The sequence below is a fragment of the Periplaneta americana genome, chromosome 14, assembly GCF_040183065.1.
Source record: "Periplaneta americana isolate PAMFEO1 chromosome 14, P.americana_PAMFEO1_priV1, whole genome shotgun sequence".
Taxonomy (NCBI): Eukaryota; Metazoa; Arthropoda; class Insecta; order Blattodea; family Blattidae; genus Periplaneta; species Periplaneta americana.
The window spans coordinates 155,364,506-155,385,414 of record NC_091130.1 but is presented as its reverse complement, the minus strand read 5'-3'; the positions used below and the strand labels follow the sequence as shown (position 1 = coordinate 155,385,414).

The window sequence follows — 20,909 nt, the reverse complement described above, 5'->3', positions numbered from 1 at the left end:
CTGCATTGTAGTTTGCTTCAGATGATGCAGTGTAGGCCTACAATGCCTATGGTGGCAAAAAAAAAAAAATACAATTTTGGTGTGTTGCTAACAGAAGGGAATACTTAAATGAATGACGTGAAGTAAAATACACACTTCGACCAGCCTCATGGGCTTAGTGGTCAGTTTTTCTGACTACATTTCATGAGGTCCCGGGTTCGATTCCAAACAGAACACAGGAATTTTTCCTTAAAGGGGAAAGTGTCTGTGTTCCTTCATGGTCTGGAAATTAGATTAGACTTAGGTTTAAAACCTCTCCTGGCAATTCATAATCATCCTATCATCGGGGCAGCATAACTCCGCCTTCCAGGCGCCCCAACCTCAGAAGTGGGTTACAAATAAGCCATTGCCAGGAGAGACCAGAGATGTCAAATGACAACCCGGTGGCATTGGAAGGAGGGGGGGGGGGACCCACCATTAGATTAAAAAGGAAACTGAATGCTATAGCCAAGAAAATTATACAAATGGGATTAATATACTGTAGAGTTTTTGGGGAGGCGAGACGTAGATGGGAGGATAATATTAAAATGGATTTGAGGGAGGTGGGATATGATGGTAGAGACTGGATTAATCTTGCTCAGGATAGGGACCAATGGCGGGCTTATGTGAGGGCGGCAATGAACCTCCGGATTCCTTAAAAGCCAGTAAGTAAGTAGAGTTTTCACTGCACTGAGACATATAAAAAGAATGACCTATACCATAAACAAAAGCATATACCAGCAAGTTAAGCCTTTCTGATGGTAATACCTGTATAACTAGCAAAAGAATCTGAATTTTATCAACAGTAATCTCACTAGACGTTTTGATTTTATCGATAAATCTGCGAGTGGAACACGAGCAGATTTATCTAGAGAAAATCAAAACTCGAATGGGATTTAATTGACTATTATACGATTAGAAGAAAGTATATAAAGATTAGAAGTAACGAAGTACTCCAATACAACAAAATATTAATTGACTTACGAAAATACAACTGTCTTCAAATGTATTACTGTACCATCTCAACATTACAAATATTACGCTAGATGCATGCTAGATGGCAGTAGTGTCTTTATACAGACACTGTAATGATTACTATTCAATAAATCTTAATATTAAACAATCTCTGATACGTGACTATCCATAATATCATGTAGCAGAAGTTCTTTTTATCCTCTCAGAGCAGAAGCTATAACATAACCTGACTAATATACACAAGTGTTAGAAAAGTTTTAATTAACGACGATGACATAAAAAATAAACATGAATAATTTTAAAAGGAATAATTATTGAATGTACAATTTTCAAATTTGAATGTGGTAGGTGGTTCAATTGATGTTATATTGGACGTGTGCGTAATAGAAGTGGAACTCGTTGATTTAGGCCTACATGGTGTATTCAACTTATTCAGAATTTCCGAATGAATAATTTTAAAAGGAATAATTATTGAATGTACAATTTTCAAATTTGAATGTGGTTGGTGGTTCAATTGATGTTATATGGGACGTGTGCATAATAAAAGTGGAACTCGTTGATTTAGGCCTACATGGTGTATTCAACTTATTCAGGATTTCCGAATGGTGCTCTTCATTTATTTGTAAATCGGATTTCAGAAGATGCATAGGTATGATCAGTGATTTTTATTAATTCTTGTTCTTGAATGCCAATGTGAGTCATATTTGAAACTGCTGTGCATCGACTGGAGTGATTTGTAATTTTATATATATTTTTGACGTCCAGACCAGCGCAGTTTCAAACGTTGGCAAACAAAGAAACAAATGCTAGGGACGCGATAAAATTAAACAAATGCTAGGAACGCGATAAAATTGTGCGATAAGCAGCCATGATTGGTTGAAATACGTCCTTTTGTACCGTTTTATTGGTCAAAAGTAGTATGACGTAGTAAGAGTGTAATAGTCACAATAAAATTTCAAAAACTGTCTCAAATTTATACTCTTCAGAGGTTACAGATTACTAATTTCACATATGTAAGTCATAAGTCACCTTACTCATCTATAATAATAATAATAATAATAATAATAATAATAATAATAATAATAATAAATCTGTAACCGAAATTTTTGTGGTAATTTTCGCTTTTCCAAAAATAATTGGTGTTAACATGTAGCCTATAATTAACCATCCTAAGAGAGAAAATCGCATTTTTGAAATCTTTATTAGTATGTCAGTCTGAATGTTTGTTACCTTTTCACGCAATAATGGCTGACCGGATTTCTATGAAAATTGGAATATAAGTTAAGTTCGTTCCAACTTAGATTTTAGGCTATATGGCATTCAAAATACTTTATTTAAAACAGGGGTTATAAGGGGGCCTAAATTAAATCGAAATATCTCGCTTATTATCGATTTTCATGAAAATGTTACATAACAAAAGTTTCTTTAAAAACGATTTCTGATAAGTTTCATTCTATGCAAAATTTAATAGGACTGATATTTAACGAGATACAATAGTTTTAAAGTAACAATACATTTTATCACTGCCACCTCAGACTAACATGCTATAATGAAATGAAAACAAATGACTCCGTTATTTAAGGCGGCCTTGCACACAACAAAGGAGAATATGTGTTCCCTGGACCAAATGCCCTATTTTAATTATGTAATTACTTTATATTTATTTCTAACAAGTGCAGCGAACTGCACGGGTATGGCTAGTTTTTAAACATTTTGAAAGTAACCTGACCTGTAGCATCATAGAAATCCGGAATATAAACATCAGATGGTTTGTTGTCTTTCTTCTCTTGTGATAACCACCGTATTCGGATACGAGGACTACTCTTGTAGATATTCTGCATTGCCTGACAAATGTAGAAGCTGCCTTCCTGATTGCGAACTGCAAGAAATTCGTTCCTGTTGTAGAAAAAAAGAAAATATTAATTAATAGTGTTCAATATATGCAGCCCCTAAAAGTGGTTGAGAAATCTGATGGAAGTTGTAGGTAGAGTTGTGTATTTTTGGAATAATATAACCAAATTCTAGACAAAGTTTTGCTAGTATGTTTGCATGGTCATTCTAAGCAGTAGTACATAATACACCGTGGGTCAATTCAGCTTCATGCCCAACACATGGACTGAAATGCTAATGCACCCGAGTTGACTCCTGTGCAGTCTCTCAGATGTTTCAGTTATATTTCAACAGAGAGTGCATTAGTGCAGCGTTTCTCAAACTATGGTCCGCGGACCACCTGTGGTCCTCGAGGTCTACCCTTGTGGTCCTTCAAAAAGGATAGAAGAAAAAATAAAATTCAAACGAATTGCATATCACACTATAGTTGAAAATCTCTGAGTTTGAAAATGACACATGTCAACAATTGCCTTTCACTTTTTCTCCTAGTACCCACTGACATTTTATTAAATTTATTACCCTACTCGTCTACCGACTTCCCACTCTACTCTCAGCAACAAAAGAGGGATTTAAAGCCATCTCTTCTCGCCATCTTTTTCCTGCACATCAGTTGATGACATGTGGGTAAGTACATTGGCATAGCTTTCAGATGTATTCTCAAAACTAATCGAACTAATTCTCTGTCTATAAGGTAATTCTTTGACTGTTCTTAATACGCATGAGAAAATATAGAGGTTCGAGAGAAAACTTGGTTTGTGGGTCAGTTGCGTAAAACAGAGGATTTGTCCACTATTTCTAGCCCTAGAATCTTTTTTGGTTGAAAATTATTTCGTTATTGGAAAAGAATTATGCAGTGACATACTATGTTCGCATTTTTAAACTCTGAGATCACAATTTGAAACTTATTTTCCAAGTAAATATGATGAATTTTCATGGGTTCGTGATCCCTTTCATTGCGATATTGAAACTAACAAACTTTCATTGAGTGAAAGAGAACAGTTAATTGAACTCTCGAATGACACTGGACTTAAAGTGAAATTTCAAGCGGAAGGGTTTTCATCACTAACTCTAATAAAAATAAACTACCGACATCGACTCAATGTATGTGACGATCTCCGACTTAAGCTTACCAGCATACATCCAAATATAATATATTATATAATATATTATTGTTATATTATAACAACTGTGCAAGAATTGGCAGGCTTATCCATCTCATTAATGTGAGTACCAACATTTATTTATTTTGTTTAGTTAATAAATTAAAGATTATCCAAACTCTAATAGCTTTGAATTAAAAAAAAAAAATTCTTCTAATAACATTAACTTAATTAGTTAATAATATAAAATTAATGGAATTAAATTAATTTTAATTAATTAATTCTGTTTAAAAATACAAATATGCTGATATTAAATTATGCTACAAAAATGATAAATTTTCTTTCGAAGGGAACAAGTGTAAGGTGGTCAGCGGAACTGTTCTGACTTAAAAAGTGGTCCCCACTTCTAAAAAGTTTGAGAAACGCTGCATTAGTGTAACCGATAATGTCCTTTATGTCCTTTTGATAGGCACTGATAATATATGTAATGTCAGTCTTCAATTTGTCAGTGAGGTGTAAGAGAATAGTGGTACAGTAAATTGCCCAGGATGTATCTATTAAGCAATACATTTTCTTTGAAAATATATATACAAGTATGTAGATACTGTAGTTTTGCTGAAGTGGTATCAAAAACTATAGAGTATGCGAGATAATATATACAACCTCTTTAATTCCACATGCAAATAACATGCTTTGTTATAAATTCTGCCTAATGCATATCCATACATTTCCTTTAGTGACTTTACAACTCGATGCTAGCTTTACACCAAAAGAAAATCACTACATTCATCTAGTATCAAGTTCGTATGTCCTGAAGAAAGAACTCAAAGTGAACCAAATAAAAAAGTCTCACAAGCAATAGTGAAAAAAGCTGTCCAATATAGTTTTGAAAAAAATCTTACTTCTTTTATGAAAAGGGTCATTATATAATAAAATAAGCTCTTCTATGTTTCTTTTAATTTCATAAGAGTTTATGTGTAATGCAACCCAATGATAACATGTACAGTGTACTAGGTGCATAAATTGAAAACTGCTATCTGTTAAGAAGAGCCAATAACTTAGTTATTGAGTGCTCTCCTGTGTAAAGCAAAGTAAAGGTATCCCCGTAACATGCCATGAAGGCACTTGGGGGGCATGGAGGTAGAGCCCCATGCTTTCCGTGACCTCGGCACTAGAATGAGGTGGTGTGGTCGGCACCACGCTCTGACCGCCTTTTACCCCCGGGAAAGCAAATAAATTACAAATAATGAACATGAATTGTGTTTCCTTTTTGAATGAAAGACTCTACTTATAGATGGTGACCACTTACTGATCTGCGAGACTGTTCATCTGGTTACTAACTTTGTTCACTCTTGCAAGACAGGAGATGGCTTCATCAAGAAACACACACTAACCAACCAATTTAAACATATGACATACTGTATACCTATCAGTTTAAATGCAACCAGAAATAGAGAAGTCATTTGACACGATCCAAGAGTATAAAATGAAATGTGGAATCAGTGTCCATACTGGCACTTTAAATGAATAAATCTACCAGTGGCAGTTTTTACCACCACCTTCATTAAATCATTTTAATTGAAACACCAGGGTGACCAGTTCTTTTCCCTTCCACTGCATACATCACCGACTAGCTACATATTACACTAGTCAGACTTCAGATGCATACAAACAATAGTTCTTCCTCTGACACATATCGTCAAGTGAGATGTACTGCCTGGTAATAGATGTACATACCAGCCAGAACCTCAATCAGAGGTAATAAGAAAATTATTAGTTGGGATTTTAATTGTTTATATAACTTCATTAACAGCTGATCTTGTACATAGTTATGTTTTATTCGTAATTTCACAGTAAAAAAGGAACTTCCCTCCTCATATTCCATTATTTACAGTGGCGTACAAATTAATCCGAACAACGCAATACATATGCAAAAACACTCAAACGGGATAAAAAAAGGATCTAAGACATACCTCAGTAATCTATGTGGCCTCCCTTGTTCCTAATAACAGCTCTGAGACGATTTGGCATGGATTCCACTAATTTCCCACAAATATTCTTCATTTCTTCATCACGAAACCATACACCAATGAGGGCAGAAATCATCTTCTCCTTTGTAGAACAATCCATTTTTTGCATTCTTTTTTTGCAAATCGACCACAAGTTCTCAATGGGGTTGATGTCGGGTGAGTTGCCTGGTCAGGGAAGTACCTGAATATTCTTCTTGTTGAAGAATTCTGTAGTTTTTCGAGACGTATGGCATGGTGCCAGGTCTTGTTGGAACACACTTCTGCCATCCGGAAATGATTTTTGCAGCTGGGGTACGATTCTGGTTTCCAATAAGTGAATATATTTGTCAGAATTCATCATTCCCTTGATAGGTATTAATGCTCCAGGCCTTTCATGTGTAAAACATTACTTTAGGGGGGTATTTGGGTGCTAGTTGGAGATGAGCTGCTGTTACTTTTTCGGATCCTTTCCATATGTAAGAAACACGGTGGCCGTGGACCTCGAAATGAGACTCATCGGAAAAAAGTACATTCTTCCAGTCATTCACTGTCCAGTGTTGGTGTAATTTTGCCCACATTAAGTGTTTTCTGCACATAACAGGGGTTAGCAGTTGCTTCTTAATAGGCTCACGAGCCCTTCGTCCAGCTTCCAAAAGCCTACGCCGCACTGTTGTGACGTGAATATTCGCCCCAGTGGTAGCCATTAACTCGCGGGTTAAGTCGACAGCAGTTAGTCTAGGATTTAATTTACTTTTCCTGACAATTAAACGATCATCTGCAGGTGAAGTCTTCCTTTTCTGGCCACAGTTTCCTTTTTTCTGGGATGTGATGGATCCAGTCTCCCTGTATCGTTTTATGATCGAATTAACAGTAGCCAAACCGATGTGACATTCTGCAGCAACTTGCCTCTGTGTCATAGAAGAATGCTCTGCTAATGTTATAATTTTAGACCGTTTTCGTGGAGTTGTATCCATTGGTGAAGACGACAGAATGTACACAGGATTGCAGTATTAAGTCTTCAATACAACTGAAATGCTTATAAGTACAAAACGACAGGCAAAATGTCACATATTATAAAAAAAATAATGACAGACCTTCAACAATGGAATTACACGTACTACAGAGTCAATTAAAGCGGTATGAGCAGCTGAGGCCAACAATGACAGAAAATGTAAAAATATGTTGTGTTCAGATTAATTTGCACGCTACTGTATTTCTTTCTGTCAGGGTTAAATTTGTTTCTTGATTTGAAAGTCATTTTTTAAATGTAAAATTTATAGATATAAGTTAACTGCAATTACACCACGAACTGCCTCTGTAATCTAGGAATAAGTCTACATGTACTCACTTGTAGAAAACGATTAGTTTGTCATCAGGCGACTTCATGAGTGTCTTAAACTTGGTAATGTATATTTCTGGGAGGGGGCTCTGATAAGGCTGAGTCTGGGTTCTGACTCTCTTAGATTTACGATCATCCTGTTCTGAAGCTGGTGTCTTTGCTACTTCTGCTGATGGCTGAAAACGATCAAAAATATACTTTCATTACAAATTGACTTAAATACATTACTACAATCTATCTATTATAGTAAAAGCAACAAATAAAATTAGTCTGCCTTAAAGGGCAATGTCCTGCTGGGAAATTGGGACAGATAAAAACGAACTACACCTGTGTTAAGTAAAAAACAATATCCAGCAAGAACAAAAAGAAAGCTTTGCTAACAGTTTCGAAGAATCCAAATTTAGCTTCAAAAAAAGAAAACGGCAGTTAGATTGACAAGGAAACAACAATTTCCAAATTGAGAATGTTAACAGGTCATGCCTGCTTGGAAGTACAGCTCCAATGGACAGGTCTTAAAGTGACAAATGTTAACTCTACAATAATTCATTCTAAAAAAAATGAACCAATGAAATCTCATAACATGTTATAAAGACTGATTCCCAGTCTGAACAAAATGTATCTAAAATTCAACAAATGATTTTCCTGTATGTTCAGAGTAACAGTCTAATTAGTCATGGTTATAATATCTGCCATTAGATCAGAAGTTCATATGTTCATGTCCGGTCATGGACAATGAGTTTTCAAAACAATTGAAGTTCTTAGCAAACTTAATTTGATATGTAAATAAAATCATGATCCTAGATTGAAGAATAGAAATTAAGATCTTACACTCATGACTTCTACAGACAGAGCAGAACTGTGATCCGGGAACTTACAAAACATTAACAGGTTGACACAGAGAATTAACCCCTCACCCAATGAAAGATCTCTATGTGACTAGAACGAAAAATGCGATGGTGGATTGGACAAGAAAGACTGATAGCTTGGCCAGCCCAATCTCCTGACTATGTCCAAATTGCTCCTTTTTGTGGGGGCAAATTAAGAAATCGTCCAATAACAAGGGAAGGCATGAAAGAAAGAATTAAAGTAGACTGTGGATCTCTCAGCAGTGCCCTAGCAATCCAGAACATAAGAAAGAGATAATAGCATTGTTTAGTATGGAGTGGTGGACATTTTCAGCAACTATGAAGAGTGTTGTGTGAGAATGAGATTTGCATATATCACAATAACTGAGATAACATATTTATAACTTATTTTTTTCTTTGAAAGTTACAAAAAAAAAAGTTTTAGTAAAAGTTGTTTCTTTATAAAAGTTCTATCCAAAGATACCTTACACGACCTAGGTTCTCATTTGAAAATTCGAAGTTGACTCCAGTTACCCAATAACCCTACCTCGGGTTTGTCCTGCAAAATGAAAGTACCAACAATTGATTCTTTTATATAGGTTTTGGTAACAAAATTTTTCAGTAAATACCCAGTCACCTACTATTCGTGAAAAAGGGGTGATACAGGTGCTCTGAAGCACCCTATACATACAGTAGATATATCTGTATTCTTAACATGCTTTTTCTCCAAATTAAGCTTTCAGGTATAACTCCCTGTAAAGTTGATTTGAATAATTTCGAGGGAAAAATTGTTCCAGGGCCGGGCATCGAACCCGGACCTTTGGTTTAATGTACCAAGGCTCTACCAACTGAGCTACCCGGGAACTCTACCCGACACCAATCCAATTTTTCCACAGACCTCAAAGTGGGCTGACAACCGTCAAGCAACCAACTTCGAGTGCACACTAACTCCGTGTGACTTAAATTGTATTCTATTAACGAACAGTGACGTGTATTAAGCAAATCAAGATTTCAGGTATAACTCCCCATAAAGTTGATTTGAATAATTTCGAGGGAGACCAGCCTCATGGTCTAGTGGTCAGAGCTTCTGGCTATAGTTCATGAGGTCTCGGGTTCGATTCCCGGTTAGAGCACAGGAATTTTTCCTTAAAGGGGATTATTCCTGTGTTTGTCCATCGTCTGGAATTTAGGTTAAGTTTAGATTTAAGACCTCTCCTGGCACCACATTATCATAATCATCCTATCACATCATCGGGGTAATGTAATAACTCTGCCTTCCAGGCGCCCCAACCTCAGAAGTGGGTTACAATTAAGCCACGGCCAGGAGAGAAGACCAGAAATGTCGAAAAGACAACCTGGTGGCATTGGATTAAAAAAAAAATTATAATAATTTCGAGGGAAAAATTGTTCCGAGGCCGGGCATCGAACCCGGAACCTTTGGTTTAACGTACCACAATTTAAGTCACACGGAGTTAGTGTCCACTCGAAGTTGGTTGCTTGACGGTTGTCAGCCCACTTTGAGATCTGTGGATATAGAGGGAAAAATTGGACCGGTGTTGGGTAGAGTTCCCGGGTAGTTCAGTTGGTAGAGCATTGGTACGTTAAACCAAAGGTCCCGGGTTCGATGCCCGGCCCCGGAACAATTTTTCCCTCGAAATTATGCTTTTTCTCCTTTCTACTAAGTAACTAACATCCGAACTGTCCACTGCTGCGGCGTAACAGCATGTCTGGCTTGAAATGAGAGGGCCCAGGTTCAAATCCTGGTTGGGACAAGTTACCTGGTTGTAGTTTTTTTCCTAGGTTTTCCCTCAATCAACTGAACTTTCATTAATATAACAGCAAGAAAAAATTACATACTACTTATCAAAGAAGGGTTCGAACACACCCATTCATCAAAACTACTCATCCAGAAATCCATAAAAGAGAGAGTCCATGAAGAATTCCAAAGGAAAGCGACAATAAACAATGGAATATTTTACTAAAAAAAAAAAAAAACCACAGAAATAATTCCGGATCTTCCCAGGAAAGCAAGTTGCACTATTCAAATCATACACTGGCATGACTGCCTGGCTGCTCATCACATTGCATACTGTGCAAGGATAAGAACTCCACCACGAATATCCACCATCTACCCTAGTGCCTGGGATGCAAAGCAGCAAATGGAGAGAGAGCATCCAACTGCCGGAGCATAACCAGAAACAATTACATTTACAACAGCAATAAAATCTTAACGAAGTCCATTTCCATTACCAGAATTCGAGTAAGAAAAGCTAATGGCATGCAACATAACTTCAATACTTTCAAGTTTAGTAGGTAGTCCTTTTTAAGAAGTACTTTCTCTTTCTACTACTGAACTTGCATATAGGCTATAAGAATTATCAACAGCAATCTCACTAGAGGTTTTGATTTATCTAGAGAAAATTAAAACTCGAGTGGGATTTAATTGACTATTACACGATTAGAAGAAAGTATATAAAGATTAGAAGTAACAAAGTATTCCAATACAATAAAATATTGACTTACGAAAATATAACTGTCTTCAAATGTATTATTGTACCATCTCAACATTACGCTAGATGGCAGTAGTGTGTTATGATTAACTATTTTCTTGTTATCAGTTGTGCCAACTATGGAATCTTCATTGAACTCTGTGGACGGTTACTAGTCAAGAAGGCTTTGTTGATACAGTTTCATTTTTATTAAAACAGTTGCATTCCACTTCAATTATCCAGATCCCAGTAATCAATGTCACTTGACAGATGAATTTCAATAAATCTTAGTAGGCTATTAAACAATCTCTGATATGTGACTATTCATAATATCATATAGGAGAAGCTCTAACATAACCTAAATAATATGAACAAGTGTTAGAAAAGTTTTAATTAGGGATGATGAAATAAACAAGAAAAGTTTTAATTAACGATGATGACATAAAAAATAAACATGAATAATTTTAAAAGAAACAATTATTGAAAGTGCAATTTTCAAATTTGAATGTTTTAGTGGTTGGTGTTAGTGTTATATATTAGAAGTGTGCTTAAAAGAAGTGGAACTCGTTGATGTACATGGTGTATCCCTCAACTTATTCAGGATTTCCGAATGGTGCTCTTCATTTATTTGTAAATAGGGTTTCAGGGAAGATGCATAGCTATGACCAGTGATCTTTATTAATTCTTGTTCCTGAATGCCAATGCCAGTCATATTTGAAACTGCTGTGCATCGACTGGAATGGTTTGTAATTTTCTGTTTTTTGACATCCAGACCAGTGCAGTTTGAAATGTTGGCAAACAAAGAAACAAATGCTAGGGTAGTGATAAAAATAAACAAATGCTAGGAACTCGATAAAATTAAACAAATGCTAAGGACGCGATAAAAATAAACAAATGCTAGGGACGCAATAAAATTAAACAAATGCTAGGAACGCGATAAAATTAAACAAATGCTAGGGACGCAATAAAATTAAACAAATGCTAGGGACGCAATAAAATTAAACAAATGCTAGGGACGCGATAAAAATAAACAAATGCTAGGAACGCGATAAAATTAAACAAATGCAAGGGACGCAATAAAATTAAACAAATGCTAGGGACGCGATAAAATTTAACAAATGCCAGGGACGCGATAAAATTAAACAAATGCTAGAGACGCGATAAAAATAAACAAATGCTAGGAATGCGATAAAATTAAACAAATGCTAGGAACACGATAAAAATAAACAAATGCTAGGGACGCGATAAAATTAAACAAATGCTAGGGACGCGATAAAATTGTGCGATAAGCAGCCATGACTGGTTGAAAGAAGTTCTTTCATACCGTTTTATTAAACAAATGCTAGGGACGCGACAAAAATAGACAAATGCTAGGAATGCGATACAGTTAAACAAATGCTAGGAACACGATAAAAATAAACAAATGCTAGGAAAGCAATAAAATTAAACAAATGCTAGGGACGCGATAAAATTAAACAAATGCTAGGGATGCGATAAAATTAAACAAATGCTAGGGACGCGATAAAATTGTGCGATAAGCAGCCATGACTGGTTGAAAGACGTTCTTTCATACCATTTTATTGGTCAAAAGTAGTGTGATGTAGTAAAAGTGTAATAACCAAGATAAAATTAAAACTGATTGAGTACATGCAAATATTACCTTCACTTCCCTTTTCCTCTTGCTATTCCTGGGAGGTGTTGCCACCTTGAACTCAGGTTTCACTGCATCTGTCCTGGGTTTGTCTGCCAAGCTAAGAGTTGGCTTGACAGGTGCTGGTTCCTGCTGAGGTGCCAGTACTGGTGCCTGCTGCTGCTGCTGAGGGGGCAATGATGCAGGTGGTACTGGCTGTTGTTGAGGTTGCTGCTGCTGCTGCTGTGGTGCCGTTGTTTGCGCCAGCACTGCTGGAGCTGCTGCTGCTGCAGGAGGGGGTGGAGCCTGCTGTGGCTGCTGCTGCTGTTGTGGTGGCTGCTGTTGCTGCTGCTGTTGTGTCTGTTGCTGAGGAAGTGCCGGTGGAGTTTGCTGCTGTGGCAGTGGTTGCGGTTGTGGTGGCGGCGGTAGCTGAGGCTGATGCTGCTGCTGTGGAGTTGGTGGCTGCTGCTGCTGGAGTTGAGGTTGTTGTTGAATGGAAGCTGGAGCAGGAGGAACAGTTGTGGGTGCCGGCGGCACAGTGGGAGGCGGAGGCTCAGCTGACTGCGCGGCACTTGTCGCCACAGATGTCTTCACTTCAACCGCCGTTCCCTCCAGCTTGTTGGTAACACTGAGAAGTGTCGAATGATTTGTTGCAGCAGCAGACACAGGAGCTGACTGAGGTTTCATTGGACTTGGTTGTGTGCCTAAAGCAATGAAATATAAAATTATTACATTTGTGCTGCCCCAATGTTATTAGTTTTGGTTGAGATCGTGCGTATTTGCTTGGTTTCTGCACAGAACCAATACGCGGAAAGTCTAAAATTCCACATTCAGTATTCCCAACCTAACACACACAACAATTTCCCTCTTCTTACCGCTTAAGTGACATATTCATTTTACTGTTTTAGGCTTTTAACATATTATTTTTAGAGACGTTCAATATAGTAATAATTATAAATTGGAAACTTACCACTGCAATTTCACCTAAATTGCACTGTTAATTATTGTTTTTAAATATTTGCAAAAATTAAGTAAACTCTACAACTCCACTAAAGTTACTGCATTCGTGATGCAAATAACATTAAGGAAGCCGTGAAAAATCTTCAAGATTCCAGACTCATCATAGACTGGGGGAAAAAAAAAAGGGACACGTATATCACGGCCTGCTGGAGTATAGTAAACACAGAAAACATTTTAAAGCAACAATGTTGAAGATAGATATTTTTGTTTTGCAAATTTGCAGTCATTGAACAGAAACCAAGATGGAGATTTCATTGCAACTAATTAGAAATTCCTCTTTCAGGTATGTAATAAACGATCTTCGCACAAAATAATGTACGATACACGAGCGGTATGTTTTCTTTCAATTCTCGGAAATTAAAAAAGCTCAACTACGTTTCGCTTTTTAAAACTTTTCCTCAAACATGAAAACTTCAACATACCGCTCTTGTAACGCATATTACTATTCTATCATATACACGCAAACTACATGACCATGGTAAGCCGTAAGTGAACTGTTTGCGCAACTTCTGTATTTGCAATGACATTCATTACTAGGGAGCAGATTTTATGTACTAAAAACTAATACTCCAACTCGCTATAGTTACAAAATATAATAATAATAATCCGTGGTGCTACAGCCAGTGAAGGGCCTAGACCGACCAGCCGGCTGCTGGCCTCACGCCCACATGTCGAAGCAGAGGTGGACGATCATCCAACCAGAATGGAGGTATCGTGTGGTTAGCACGATGATCCCCCAGCTGCTATAGCTGGCATTCGCAACCGGATTTCGCTACCTATCGTAGCTCCCCAAGTGCATCACAATGCTGGGTGGGCACCGGTCCCATACACTGGCCGAAATTTCATGAGAAAATTTCTTCCCCCATGAGGACTCGAACCAGTGCGCATTCTGTAACACGAGTCCTAGGCAGGATGCCTTAGACCGCGACGCCACGGCGCGGGACTAGTTATAAAATAGAACCATATAAATAAAACTGCTGGGTTTGAAAGTGTAAGCATTAGTCAATTGCAGTGAATGATGCAAAACCATGTTTGCTATTTAATTGACGTTCACTCCATTCTCTAATATTGGTCAGAGATTCTGCTGACATAGACTTGTGGGTGGCTTCAGTAGGTGATGCTTGCTTTTCAAATGTAAGTTCAAATGAACAGTCTCAAATGTTATTTACAAATAGCAAGCAAACTGTACGAGATTAATTCTCCAGTTTATGTGAGCCAGCTCTCTTCTGTTAGATTTCAAAGTGTTGTGAATGAGATCTCAAAACACTTCTGACATGATACCCATTCAACTATACCTATTCAGTATCGTTTTTAGTGCCTAAAAATCCGCTTCCTAGTATTACTATAGAACAAATGTACATGCTTCAGTTGTGATGGAAGCATGGCAAATATACTGCCGAAGTTCATAATTACTTCAGAGCTCCTTATGCAACGTTGGCAACTCAGCAAACATTTGCTAAAATGAAACATAAAACTTGAAACAATGGAAAGCATTGCAGACCCAGTCAAAAACCGCTTGTAATGAAGAACACATTCAATTGATGGCTCAGGTATTTGAATAAAGTTTTCGTAAGCCAACAAGAAAGGCATCTATTGAAACGGGGTTACCCCCAAGGGGCTTGCAGGGAATGTCAAAGGACTCAAAATTCAAACCGCATCGTCCAAAATTACTTCACAAAGACAATTATGTGTTAATCTGTAATGAAGCAGATCTAAACTTCTGGCAGTCAGTGTTATGCACAGATGAAGCTCAATATGCGAAGTGTTTGTATCAGGGAAGGACTTTCGAAATTTATTAACAGGACTTTATTTTTTAAGAAACTGTTACGTCAGCAGCTTATTTAGAGATGCTGTAAGACATCTGTGGTCTTAGCTGAAAAATAATCCCGTTCATTCATGCCACTCTTTAATGTAGCGGCAAGAAAGAGTTTCTAGGTTTTAAAATAATATGTTTCAAGAGTGGATTGAATGCTGTGGCAATACTGACTGGCTACCACATTTGATGCCATGAGATTTTTCTAAATTTGGTATTTTCAGCATCACCCAGAGGACCTGAAAATATTAATTAATAATGAAACTGATGTCATTAATAAAGATAATCATGTAATTATTTGTGAGTTGATTGTAAGTCTCGAAATTTATTGAAAACAAAATAAAACAGTTTGAGCAACACATATGAACTATACATGTGAACTACAGTAAAATCCCTTGTAACTGGCAATACCAAAACAACGGCACTTTTGTCTACGCCAAAAAAAAAAAAAAAAAAAAAAAAGTTGAAATCTGCCAGTTTGTACAAACTTTCATTTTCAGTGAATATTGGAACCTAAAATTTGTGTATTATTTGTGTTGTGTGATGTGTTTTAATAAAGAAAATCCACACAGTTTTTATGTTTATTTAGTTATGTTCGGACCGTCAGTGATGCCACATTAGGAAGTCCGCACGAACTATCAATTTCAGTGAATATTCGAACCTAGAATTAGTGTATTATTTGTGTTGTGTGATGTGTTTTAATAAGGAAAATCCACACAGTTTTTGTTTATTCAGTTATGAACAAGTAATAGAGAAATAAGCTTCATAGGGCTGCAGTTTCAATATTTGGCACCATGAAATAGGAACTTTTTTTTTTGTATATAGGCTACCAGTGTTTATTCAATTATCCGGAAAAATTTCGTATCCAGAAATAGCCTGACCCTTTTGTGATGTATGACATGAAGCTTTCCCGGCGTTTGATGTAGAATATCTCTTCTCGGGTTCTCAGCCAGGTGAGTTGGACATTTGCTTCCAAGCAGCTCCTGATTGGCTACCGCTCCACCAACCAGAATGCGCCTGGTGGTCGGGACCAGGAACTAGCTCCTGATTGGCCCGCATCGGGAAGCCCTACTATTGCATATATACCGGCTAGACGTGGTCCCACATCACTTCATTCCCAGATGAAGATGGCAGAGCTAGCTGTCGAAAGCTTGGAAGCAAATCTCCAACTCATCTGGCTGAGAACATGAGAAGAGTTATTCTACTTTTGGTGCTGATTAAGAGTGATTCTACTGTATATTACAGTGCAAGAGAAAATTGACTTTTGCGACATCTGTTTATGAGCATGTGATATATCAAGTACCTACTTCCAATGTCCTATGTAAAAGCTACTTCTATTTATGTTTAGTTGCTTTTACAGTGTTTTCTTTGGGAGTTTTTCTTCCAGATAATATTCCAAGAAGTCTAATCTAAAGTTTCGCATTTCAAGAGTTAGCATGACAGACATTTTTTTCCTCAGTATACACAATCTACAGATTAGTCTTCTTGAACATACACACTGTACCACTGTACGAAAATGTTCTCAATGCAGGATCCTTCATCAGTTATGACAGTATTATAATTTGAGAATACAAAATACAACATTGTTAGTATTACTCAGAACAGTAACACAAACTGTACACTTTGGGCGAAGTTAAAATAATATAAAATCTTTGGTCGGCGAGAAAAGGCACATAAGTCAAAAAGTCGATTTTTCTGTTGTTGTTGTTGTTTTCTAATGCCAGGCGTTTGACAATAAAGTCATTTGACCTCTTGCACTCCAATATTTTTCAAAGATATTATCATGACCAGCCACTGAAGCACAGATTTTGAGGTGTTCCGAATCCATTTCTTGGTGTGAGTTGCACAATGGACAGTTAGGGGACTGATATATTCCAATTCTATGCAGGTGTTTGGCCAAACAATCATGGCCTGTTGCCAATCTAAATGGTAAATCGGGAATTAACTGTGGATTTTGATGCAGAGAGTTCCATTTTTTCCCTTGGGATTGTGTTATGAAATTTTGTTTGTTGAAGTCTAAGTATGTAGATTTAATAAATCTCTTCACAGAGTAATACGTAGATTTAGTAACAGGTCTGTAAGTAGCAGTGCTGCCCTTCTTTGCTAAAGCATCCGCATTCTCGTTTCCCAGGATTCCACAATGGGATGGTCTCCATTGGAATACAATTCTTTTATTGAGTGATATTAATTGAAAGAGCATTTTAGTTATTTCTGCTGTTTGAGATGAAGGTGTGTGTTTAGAGACTATTGATAGAATAGCTGCTTTGGAGTCTGACAATATAACTGCATTTTTAAATTTACTGATGTGGCATAGAAGATTCCTGAGACTTTCACTTATTGCAATGATTTCTGTTGTACCTAATCACATAAATCTAGTATTTTTTTCTAATTTTTGGAATCATAAAATTTCTTTTATTTTAAATTGAAACATACATGAATTTCATTATTATACTTATATTCAGTTAAGAGTAAATTAAAAAGAAATTCTCTCCTGAAAAATTATTCTTTTTGACTTATATGCCTTCTCCCGCTGACCAGAGAAATGTAGCCTACATCCTATAGAAAAAAATGATAGTGAATTCACAGTACTAAACTTCGTATTTTAAATTCTTTAGTAATACATTTCATAAGTAAGCTACTTCTTGAATGTCACCAAATAACATTTATCTTCGTCTAAACTAGAGACTAGCTAAAACTGAGTTCACAGTTAACTTTCACATTAATTAAATAACAAACTGCTTTTCGTAAGTGTCAATATGTTTTATCACCACCACTACTATCATCACGGTCATCATCACCACTGCCGAGTTCATAATGTAGTTTCAACCTGGTCTAGCTCGAAAAACCATTGTCCAATTAGTAATTTGGAAAATTTGAAAATTCATTTGCTTGCCAAGATTTGACTATGTACTATAGTGTAATATCAACTCACATTAAGACTACTAAAAGATAAAATATGTTACAATATATTTCAAACAATAGATATGAAGAGTTCGCGGGAAAAACGATGAATGTCACAGTTTTGTTAAGGTTGATGTCATTATGTAATTAAATGGATCACTACGAAATTTAATGTTGTTCTTATGAAAAAATGGTAAAAAGGAGAATTATCACCACGAATACAGTAATCCTTTCCTTTATTTCTATAGAAACAGCACTACATCTTGCAGTTATAGACTAAATTAGATCATTAATCCTTAACAGAAATGTGACATTCGTTTTTCCCGCGAACTCTTCATATGTTATATTATGTCACTTTCCAATCACGAGAAGTATTTCCTTCTCACATCAACAAACACACTTCTGGATCATGAATATAATTGAAGGGTGAGAATGACATACTTAGTTCAAAGCCACACTTTTAACAAAACTGTTTTTTTTTTTTTTGTGCAAGTTCAAGTCTTACACATATTAAGAAGATAGCGGTAATAAGTCAACAAATTACGTAAGTATACATCCAAAGAAATTCGTATACCATGCCTAATAGCACTGGACTCTAAACCTTCAATACGCTCACCCGTAAAATTGTGTCTGTGCAGCTTAGGGTTATATCATTCTCACCCCTTCAATTATAAGCTGATTTAATACAACAAATTAAATTAAACCTTATTCTTATTTCGCGCGCTTCCTAACAGGGGCAGCGGCATTACCCTAAGGTTAGAGCCCAGTTTAGGTGTGTGTGTATTAATCGAAAAAAATGTCCTATAAACATGAGTCCTATTCTCAATATTTTCTAGCCCCTAATTTTCGATTAATACACACACACCTAAACTGGGCCCTAACCTTAGAGAAAATGCCGCTGCCCCTATTCGGAAGCGCGCCCCTTATTTCACTTCGATCGTTGATCAAATTGTTCCGTCACTTCTAAATTATGCAAAATATTATCATAAGATATATTTGGTGCATTCTAACAAAGATAAAGAGTAGCCTTACGAAGTGCCGTGTGGGCATAACTTACCTGATACAACTGGGTTATGCTGGGTAGCCTGGCCTGTTTGTAACCCTTGTGGCTGAGGGGGTGTGGCAGCAACCGTCGCGATCTCTGCAGAGTGATTCATTACAGCTGTAGCAACAGCCCCTTCTTCCAGTTTCTTGGTATCTACTGGAAGTTGGGAGGTCGGTGTCGGTCTGTTTGGAGATCCTTCAACACCATTTGATGTAGGTTTGACTCCCATAGCAGTTGTCATCGGATGTTCCTTGGTCTTTTCTGGTGTTCGAGGAATCTGGGGTGGCTGCTGCATAAGGCCACTGCCAGTTTTGTGTTCTTGCACTAAGCTCAATGGCATAGAGCCAACTGTAGCGTGGTTGGCACTTGGGGGTGCAATTGGTCTATTAGGGCTACCTGTAGTAGGTATAATCTTAGGTCCTCCAGCGGCAGAAGGTGGAGGATTGTTAGTTGTAGCAGGAGGGGCTCCAGAACCAACCTTAGGAGCCTGAGCTCCTGCTGTGGGAAGAGCTGGTTTTACGGCAGGGGCACTCATTACAGCAATTTAAAGCTGCCTACACTTATGTGTAACTTCAGTGTGAAGAAATTCTTACTGAACCCTAAAAAAAAAGTGTAACATTAATCGACAAAGTATACGATAAAACTGTGGCAATCATGCCAGTGACCTCAACTTCTGAAGTCAATTGTTGAACTCTGACATATTGCATGTATAAATAAAACATTATTTATAAGGTACTTATATCACTAAAATTGTTTGAAAGTTCATCCGAAGAACCAAAGCATCTATTTTACTATGACCATTAATAACTTTGTTGTTATATCAATCATTCAAAAGTTGGTACTCCAGCATGTTGTCCTCAGCCATAATAGGCTTACAACTATTTGTCAACATTACTCATAAGAGTTCGTAACACCACAATAAAAGTCACGTCTAGTATTAATAAAACCAACTACTCAAACACGCATGTGAAAACTAATAGTATATAATAAAGTATAACATACGTTTGCAGTTTGTTTACGCCAAGGAAATCGGCTGGACCCCGTCCCAAATCCTCTTCCCACCCCTGCTGTTGAACGGAAATTCACTATTGCGCTTCGTCTACACCAAAGCTTGTCCGTACACCTTCAATTAATATACTTTAGGAAGAAACTTAAATGAAGCTATAAGTTAGATTTACACCTTTTTACACCTATAAATAAGCAATGTCCTTGAATGCCGCTGAAAATTCCGCCATAATGTCACAATTTTTGCTCTCTGATGATAACTTTAGATGGCGTCCCACAGTTCCCGGGAGTCTTTGCGCGAACAAATGACTGTTGCTATGCGCTGCATAAATTAACGCATGCTGACGTCACACGTGACTCGAAATACGTCAGATACGTGGATCAAATTGTGGCGGGACGTTTGTTTAATTTTTATTAATTACTCTATTCATGTTTTCACTATTCCAAAGCTTTAATTGCGGTAGTAAATAAATTCCTGGGACATCATCGTAAAGTGTACTAAACAAACTATTGCATCTTCATATAACATATTATATCGTTTGAGCTACATTCAGAGAACAGATCGTTCACGATGTTTACATAATCAGAGGAACATTCAAACGTTCAATTTCATATTATCCAACAATAATACAGTATATCTTCGTGAGAACAAAGAGGTAGATTGAGGAAAAAAATATGTACCAGATTTTGTTGCAGGTAAAAATGTATTGATATACTATATGAAAGATACAATAGAATAAGATATATAAGTTTAAACTTGTCTCTTAAAAAGTCGATTGGTTAACAATGCTAATCGTTATATTGCAGAATCGCAAGTCCAGATTCGGCCG

The 20,909-nt window shown here is 36.9% G+C and overlaps 1 protein-coding gene and 1 non-coding gene across 2 annotated transcripts in view; both read right to left on the bottom strand.

Annotated features, from left to right (window-relative positions):
* The window catches only part of LOC138713903 (uncharacterized), a 37,799-nt gene extending 17,426 nt beyond the window's left edge, over positions 1 to 20,373 (bottom strand). The window contains exons 1-5 of the mRNA XM_069846419.1: positions 20,077 to 20,373; positions 19,087 to 19,673; positions 12,326 to 12,999; positions 7,341 to 7,507; positions 2,723 to 2,889 (exon numbers count right to left, since the gene is read on the bottom strand). Coding sequence (XP_069702520.1) covers positions 2,723 to 2,889; positions 7,341 to 7,507; positions 12,326 to 12,999; positions 19,087 to 19,609 — 1,531 coding nt within the window. The 5' untranslated portion in view covers positions 19,610 to 19,673; positions 20,077 to 20,373. The remainder of the gene's footprint in view (positions 1 to 2,722; positions 2,890 to 7,340; positions 7,508 to 12,325; positions 13,000 to 19,086; positions 19,674 to 20,076) is intronic.
* On the bottom strand, positions 8,968 to 9,039 carry TRNAN-AUU (transfer RNA asparagine (anticodon AUU)). The gene has a single exon. It is a non-coding gene; the product is annotated as a tRNA-Asn (tRNA).
* Positions 20,374 to 20,909: the final 536 nt, after the last annotated feature.